The sequence below is a fragment of the Culicoides brevitarsis genome, chromosome 1 (assembly GCF_036172545.1).
Source record: "Culicoides brevitarsis isolate CSIRO-B50_1 chromosome 1, AGI_CSIRO_Cbre_v1, whole genome shotgun sequence".
NCBI classification, from domain to species: Eukaryota; Metazoa; Arthropoda; class Insecta; order Diptera; family Ceratopogonidae; genus Culicoides; species Culicoides brevitarsis.
In genome coordinates, this window is record NC_087085.1 from 21,674,945 (window position 1) to 21,682,232 (window position 7,288).

The following is a 7,288-nucleotide window of genomic DNA, read 5'->3' on the forward strand; positions in this document are numbered from 1 at the left end:
TCGCAAAGTCACTAAGATGATATGTTTTAAAGAAAAGGTCCAAATTACCTTGAAAAATTTTCCAAAACTGTTCTTGCCTTAAAAAAAATAATTTTTTAAGAAAACTCGTCATATTAGAAAAGTAACTTTAAAAATTGGTCATTCATTTATTCAATTTTTTCAAAATATTCTTTCTTTCTTTTACTTGTAAATTGGGCAGAATCGACCGCCCGAATTGTGAATGTGCGAAATTTGGGGCGACGAAACACTCCATTCGTACCAAACTTTGTGACTGGAAGTGCATCGCCAAAAGTTTGCTGTGATTTTTTGTCCGGCAGCAATTTGTTGAGGCTCGGTAATGGGCAGCAAAAAGCTGAACCACGACGAAAGGCCCGCAGTATGAGTAAAAGGATTGATACTCAAAATTATATCCTTGTAGAGAACCGTTTCAAAGTACCCAATGAACCCGTGAAGCACACAATGTACCTTCGACGTGAACTCCAGTGAAGCAAAACGCGAGTTATCAATTAAATTTTCGTGATTGGGATGTACAAAAGTGAACAACGGTTTCGGATCGTCGATGTGATACACATTTTTCGGATAAACCACGTAATTATTCTCGAAATTGGCAACGACACTGGCATTCTTGTCGCGCGGATGGTACATGCGGTCAATCAAACGGATGGCATTGTAGAGTTTACTCGACATCACGGGATTAACGAAGGACGTCGAGCTACATGGGATACTAATTCCATCGGGTTTCAGCAGTTTTTGTGCGCCATCAAGGCATTCTGGTGATAATTCGTTGTCGCCAAAGGAGCCAAGTAATTCTGACACAATAATATCCGCTTTTTCGGGCGGTTCACATTCCCGCATGTCCTTGGAGAAGATTTGAATGTCGGCATCCTTCCAGATTTCGTTGCGCAACGAATGGAGAGTTATGATGGCATTCGGATTTTTCTCAATTATGTAAATTCTGACTTTACGTCCGGTCTTTTTCGAAGCATTTATTACGGCACGCACCAACGGACCTCGTCCGGCACCTACAATCATCACCACCGACACTTTTGAAGGAAGGTCCTTGTCCGAAACACGATCTACTAACGCAGCTTCGACAGCTTCTTGGTACTTTTTGTATTTGACGGGATCCTTTTCGAAGACTTCATACGTGTAACTATCCAAATTATCGTACAACGGTTGCAACGGGATCTGTAACAAATCATCAAAGCCAGCCATCATGTCGTTTCTTTTGAATTTTTGTCGTGCCAAGTAGTCGAGATATTCCACATAATGCTGATTATACTCGTCATTCGTTTGAATCATGAGATGCACGTTAAATTTGAGGAATTGTGCGAGAATTTGTTGATGCGGTCGCGACAAAACTGGATAATTCTGGTGATTTCGCAGGAATAAGTAATCCGGAATGTTGATGCATTCAACAGGTTCGCCCAGCCATCGTTTAATCTCTTCCGTACTCGGAAGGTCTTCCGTTAAAGTCAATGACAGACGAATTTTCGACGAAAAATCAGCATGACAACGAAATCGGTTCCATCGTTCCCACGGATCTTCTCCAAGAAGTTCTTCCGTGTTCAAGTCCTTGCGCCGCGACAAGGTCGTTAAACGAATGTCGGTCATCGGAAGTTCCACCAAAATGACACATTTCGAGCTCTGCATGATACTTCGTGCTAAATTCGTGGAATTTCCCGGTTTTAGCTCCATCAAGACATATCCGTTCTGTATGAGATGCGATGCCATGTTCAATTCTTGCATGAGAACCTTTTCGCTGTGCTTCCGAATGGCATCGTCTTCCGAATCGAGTTCCAAATCGCTACTTAATTTCAAGACAACTTGATCCAACCTGGAAAAAATCACGAAATATTAGATAAAAATGTTGGGAAAAACGTACTTTTTTTAGTGTTACCATTCCGATGGAGACAAAATTAAATCGGATCTCGTGAATAATTGATGCTCGTCTCGCAGTTTTTCTTTTTCAAACTCACGTTTAAACAGGGGATGCGTGATATTGACAACAACTGAATCGAATTTCTGGGCTTTGTTCATCTGCATTTGCTCTCGCAGGTCGGTGACGTGCTCCTTGTACCAAATTATCGTTTGTTTTCCCATTTTTCCTTGATTTTTCACGGCAGACCGGCAAAAAAAGCATGTATTTGTTGACAAATTTAGTTTTTGCTGAGACGAATGAAAGTGATAATTGTAGGAAAATTAGCAAAAAGCAATTTTTCTATCATACCACATTGTTTTTCTCATTGAATCCGAACAAAAAACCCCTAAAAATCATCGAAAATTCCATTTAAATCCTCGTAAAAAATGGGAAAGAGCTCCAATTATGTAATCCAGCCACGAGGAAAGGCCCTGTATGAAGGTAAATAATTCGATTAAATTTTTTAAAAGAAATTCTAAAAACAAAATTCGTCGTAGATGAATCCAGTTTTGGTTCTCGGATGCTGGCGAAAATGGGATGGAGCAAAGGCAAGGGCTTGGGAGCTAATTTGGATGGAGCACAAGACTTTATTCGTGTACGATACAAGAATGACATCGGTGGCCTCGGGTTTTCAGCTCGCGATGATCAATGGACCGAAAATGAATTCACTTTCAATTCTTTGCTGGAAAACTTGAACAAGGAAAATGGTCAAGCGGAAGAGAAAAAGGAAGAAAATACGAAAATTAAGTCACTTGAACAGAAATCGAAACAGTCCAGATCACGAGTGCATTATCAAAAGTTCACACGAGGAAAGGATTTGTCGCGATACAGTGAAAAGGACCTCGCGAACATCTTCGGGAAGAAAAGTCTCGATGAAAGTTACAAAATTGAGCAAGAAGACGAAAGTAGTTCGGAAAAATCCACGGAAGAAGTGCCCGAAGACTCGAAAATTATCAACACAGGCGTCTCAATTACGGATTATTTCAAAAATAAACGACTTGCGATGCTGAATGGACAGAAAAATGGAGAGGAAAGTGCGAAAATTGAAGAAACAGAGACAGTTCAAGGAGAAGAAGAAGAGATTCCGAAGAAGAAAAAGAAAAAATCGAAGAAAAAAGAAAGTGAGGAGGTGGAAGAACAGATAGAAAGTGAAGAAGTCGTGCCTGAAAAGAAAAAAAAGTCAAAGAAAAAGAATTCAGAAGAAAACGTTGAAGAACCCATTGAAGAAGTTCCAGTAGAAAAGAAGAAAAAATCTAAAAAGTCAAAAAATAAAGAGGAATCTGAGGAAAATATTGTCGAAGAAGCCGAAGAAGCATCCACAAAATCAAAAAAACCCAAAAATAAAGAAGAAACTGAAGAAAACATCATCGAAGAAGCTGAGGAACCACAGACGAAACCCAAGAAAAAGAAGAAAAAGTCAAAAACTTCAACCGACGAAGAAAGTGTCCACGTACCTGAGCCCGAGCCTGAGCCAATTTCCACGAAAAAGTCGAAAAAACGCAAGCTAAATGCCGAATCAGACGACGTTCCCGCGGAAAACTCTACAAAAAAGCCGAAAAACGACTCAGTAAGTGCTACAAGAACCACAATCACAGTTGGCGAAGATTTGAACAAGTTTTTTCTAGATGCCGTTGCCGTTGAAAAACTAAAATACCTGCGACTAGAAAAATTCAAGGACTCGAATGTGGCCAATATCGTCGGTTATGGCCTTTCCAAAGACATAAAACTGGAGGTTTGTGACTCGAGTATCGTCAAAGGTATCTCGCAAGTCAACAAATACTCCATTTATGCCAATGTCGATAAGATGCATTCGAAACGTTATTACAAAAGTTTGTTGTTGCGGTACCACAAGAAGAGAAATACATTTAAAATGTAACTTTTTTTTAATTTAATTTTAAATCTACAATAAAAAAATATTTTTTTAAACCTGAAATTAGTCTTCCGATTTGTTTGTTGCAGCAGCAGCTTCGAAATTTTTCTTCCAATTCTTCGCAGCTGAGAGCAACTTAAGATTCGGTCGTGCCATTTCGTCTTCGGGGAAGATGTAGTCAAAGACTTCTTCCCATCCCTCGTCTGTGCCAGCTTCGGAGACAATTTTCTGACGTTTTTTGACGCGACGCGGCATCTTTTTCAGGATTTTCTCGAGACTTTCGTCGTCTCCGTGTTCTTTTTCGAAATCTCGCCATGTCTCGAGCAACAAAACTCTCACTTCCTTCTCCGGATGCGATTTTAAGTTATCATTCGCTCTTTCGTAAACTCTTCTTGCCAGCTCGACATTCATATTATCCTCATTTTCGGCCGATAATTCGAATTTCGCAAACGATATCCAAACCTTGATGTGATTCGTCTTCTCCAAAAGTCGTTCGTACAGCTGTCGTGCCAGCTCGTATTCGCCTTGCGACACCTCAAAGTCAATGTAGGCCTTCCACAGTAACTCGGGCATATCCAATCTCGGCTGACTAATTGCCAATTCGAAAATCGCTCGGGATCTGTCTGTGTCACCAAGGAGACTTTCCAGTTCGGCAAATTTCATCCACGTTATGCAATTTTCCGGACCGAATTCTAGGAATTTTTCGTACAGGATGCGACATCGATCGAATTCACGCAATTGAATTTCTAGGTCGATGTAACCGCGATACAATTTGTCACGCGCACACATTCCAATGGCCATTCCGAGTGTTTTTCGGGCAGTTTGAAGGTTTTTGCATCGAACTTCGAATTGAGCATACAAGAGCCAGATCTTGCTAAAAGTGAAAATTTTGTGTGGGATTAGTTCTAGGCAAGTTTTGTAAATTTGTCGCGTTCGTTCGAGATCTTCCATTTGAAGTTCCTCGTAAAGTGCGTAATTTATCCAGATATAAATGTATCGACGCCACAGATTTTTGTCCTTGGACGGCGGCACATTGGCAATCGCTCTTTCGTATGTCTCGCGAATTAACTCGGCATTTCCCTCGCTTTCCAAGAGACGCAAATAATCGAACCAAGCGTCATAATTTCCGGGATTTTCAGCAATTTCTTGTTCATATTGGAATTTTCGCTTTGACACAATTACGTCTTCGATATCTGATCGATCGCCGTATTTCTTCTCGTGAATCGTGTAAGCTTTGTAAATTTCCACCGTCCGATCCTTGGGAAGAGTATCGAGAGCGTATTTGTAGATGACTCGAGCTCGTTCGTGTTCCCGTTGACCTTCTTCGAATTTCGCAAAAGCCAGAATCAATCGTTCACTTAAATTTTCTTCGCCGAAAAACTCGATTGCTCGTTCAAAGACTTTGCGAGCTCCATTGATGTAACCATGTGCCTCCTCAAATTTCGCATATTTGATCCAATTTTTGACATCCGGATGCACCATGACGAATCTCTCGTAAATGCCGCGCGCTCGTTCAATCTCCTTGTAACGCAACTCGAAATTTATATAAGTCTGCCATGCCTGTTCGTCCGGCTGCCATTCCATCCAACGTTCAAAAACTTCCCGGGCGCCAGCAATATTCTCCAACATCTCCTCCATGTACGTGTATTTGTACCAGAACTGATTGGTGCGAGGCATAATGGTTACGGCGCGATCCCACAAGTTTCGAGCATGGTTAACTTGACGGTTTTTCATCTCCATTTCGGCATATTTCAGCCATAAGGTGATGTTGCGATGATCATTGTCGATGGCACGTTCCCAAATTGACCGGGCGCGTTGCATTTCCTTTTGGGATTCCTCCCATTGTGCGTACTTGATCCAGTTGCTGACAATCATCCGGTTTTTTCGTAAGTTGTCTTCGAAGGCTTTTCGTTTGCGTTGTTGGTAATCGGCGAGTTCGGCTTCATCGGAGATTTTTTGTTTTGGTGGTGGCGGGAGGATTTCCAAATCTCGCTCCTTTGCTTCACGCAGCAATTGTTCAGCGGTGATTTGGATCTCCGCTGGGGCTTTGTTTTTGACCTAAAAGAGAAATTTTGTGGTTTTTAATAGTAATATTAAAAGAATTCAAAAGTTTTATTGCTTACCTTGGCCACTTTTGGCATTTTCTGTGGTCTCTCCATCGTTAAAAGGTATAATTTGAATAAAAAAACTATGAAAAGAGGACTTTTTTTTGGAAAACGTTTTTAGGTAAACAAAGAGTTGAGTAACTGGATTGCAAACCCTCGTATGGCGTTTTTCATAAAGGGTGTCGTAATTTAATGGGGGTGAGGACAGTGAATTTACGGTGGATGACGATGGAGGGGGATTTAAAAAACATGACGTTAACATGAATCTTCTCCGTGCTTCTTAAATCAAATTCAACATTTTTCTTACTTTCGACGCCAAAATCATAATGTCGTCATTATTGTACACGTTCGAATGCAAGTCGTACTCCATTACAACATCTATCAAACGACATTGTTGCCGGAGAATTTAAGAGACCAAACGGCATTACCTTGTATTGGAACAGACCTATTAGAACATCTTGAGTCTGCCATCGTCGGTTGGAATGAAGTTGTCAGTACGGGTTTTAGAGTACGAATTATTATTAATTTTACAGTTACCTTTAGTCTGATCAAAATAGATCGAACATACAAAAATTTCAGTTTTTTATCACCAAATTCAACACTATTTTCATAAGCTGTAAAATCTTGTGATCAAAATTGTGTCAGTTTTTTATACAAAGCCTCTTCTGAGCCTTGTTTTCAAATTATTATCGATTTTATATACTAAATCTCCAAAAGGCATTTCTTTTATTCGACATTTTCTACATTTGGTATGGTTTTTGAATGAATATCGATATCATAAACTTTTGCATAATGTTCCACAATCCCTGCTGCATTTTTCCTCTTACTTAATTTTATTTGTAAAAATCTTAATCCCCTGGTAGAAATAGAAGTTACGAAAATAATTTGCAGCACTGTTGGATTTAAAACTTCCTTTTGTTTTTGTAAAATAAATTATAATTAGAGTGATTCAATGAGGTAATAGAGACATACGCACATACCTGATTAACTTATGCTGAAAATAAATACACAGACTTGAGACATTGACTCACAATTTTTGTGTTTGTTCAAAAAAAGTTTTGATTTTTTGAATTTTTTCGAAAACATATTTATTAGCGTTATCTTCATATAGTTGAATAGTATTTTGAATAGTTTTGACTTAAAAGAAAGAATTTCTGTGGCCCTGGAAAGAAATAAATATTTAGAAATATTTTTTCATATCAGCAGAATTACATAAAAAAGAAGTTAATTTTTTTTATTTTGATCTACAATATCAACTGAATTAAAAAAAAATGTGACACAAAAGTTTTTCTATAAATTTAGAGGTTTTATTTTTATATTCAGAGAATTTTTATCCTAAGTTTACCACAAGTGTTCATAATACCTATTTTTAGAATAGGTGGGGGTTAAAAA

The 7,288-nt window shown here is 39.0% G+C and overlaps 3 protein-coding genes across 4 annotated transcripts; 1 reads left to right on the plus strand and 2 right to left on the minus strand.

Moving 5' to 3' along the window:
• Positions 1–113: 113 nt before the first annotated feature.
• LOC134827222 (protein arginine N-methyltransferase 5-like) lies at positions 114–2,163 on the minus strand. Its single transcript, XM_063839803.1, has 2 exons — positions 1,901–2,163; positions 114–1,837 (listed from the first exon to the last, which is right to left on the minus strand). The coding sequence occupies exons 1-2, from the start codon at positions 2,101–2,103 to the stop codon at positions 181–183; spliced, it is 1,860 nt and encodes a 619-aa protein (XP_063695873.1). The 5' UTR covers positions 2,104–2,163; the 3' UTR covers positions 114–180.
• A 65-nt stretch (positions 2,164–2,228) lies between these two features.
• On the plus strand, positions 2,229–3,873 carry LOC134827640 (PIN2/TERF1-interacting telomerase inhibitor 1). Of its 2 annotated transcripts, XM_063840387.1 has the most exons (3): positions 2,229–2,362; positions 2,419–3,488; positions 3,547–3,719. In XM_063840387.1, the coding sequence occupies exons 1-3, from the start codon at positions 2,308–2,310 to the stop codon at positions 3,568–3,570; spliced, it is 1,149 nt and encodes a 382-aa protein (XP_063696457.1). In that variant the 5' UTR covers positions 2,229–2,307; the 3' UTR covers positions 3,571–3,719. The 2 variants fall into 2 exon arrangements, with proteins under 2 accessions (XP_063696457.1, XP_063696448.1); XM_063840378.1 differs by having other exon boundaries at positions 2,419–3,873.
• On the minus strand, positions 3,774–6,011 carry LOC134827629 (protein crooked neck). The gene is made up of 2 exons (XM_063840367.1): positions 5,915–6,011; positions 3,774–5,849 (listed from the first exon to the last, which is right to left on the minus strand). The coding sequence occupies exons 1-2, from the start codon at positions 5,948–5,950 to the stop codon at positions 3,855–3,857; spliced, it is 2,031 nt and encodes a 676-aa protein (XP_063696437.1). The 5' UTR covers positions 5,951–6,011; the 3' UTR covers positions 3,774–3,854.
• Between the last annotated feature and the right edge of the window lie 1,277 nt (positions 6,012–7,288).

Excerpts from the sequence above, each read along its gene's own strand:
- LOC134827222 (XM_063839803.1), bottom strand. The coding sequence starts at position 2,103 with ATGGGAAAACAAACGATAATTTGGTACAAGGAGCACGTCACCGACCTG. Across the intron at positions 1,838-1,900 it reads ATTTTGTCTCCATCGGAATG|GTTGGATCAAGTTGTCTTGA; the intron begins GTAACACTAAAA and ends GATTTTTTCCAG.
- LOC134827640 (XM_063840378.1), top strand. The coding sequence starts at position 2,308 with ATGGGAAAGAGCTCCAATTATGTAATCCAGCCACGAGGAAAGGCCCTG. Across the intron at positions 2,363-2,418 it reads AGGAAAGGCCCTGTATGAAG|ATGAATCCAGTTTTGGTTCT; the intron begins GTAAATAATTCG and ends AATTCGTCGTAG.
- LOC134827629 (XM_063840367.1), bottom strand. The coding sequence starts at position 5,950 with ATGGAGAGACCACAGAAAATGCCAAAAGTGGCCAAG. Across the intron at positions 5,850-5,914 it reads AAATGCCAAAAGTGGCCAAG|GTCAAAAACAAAGCCCCAGC; the intron begins GTAAGCAATAAA and ends TTTCTCTTTTAG.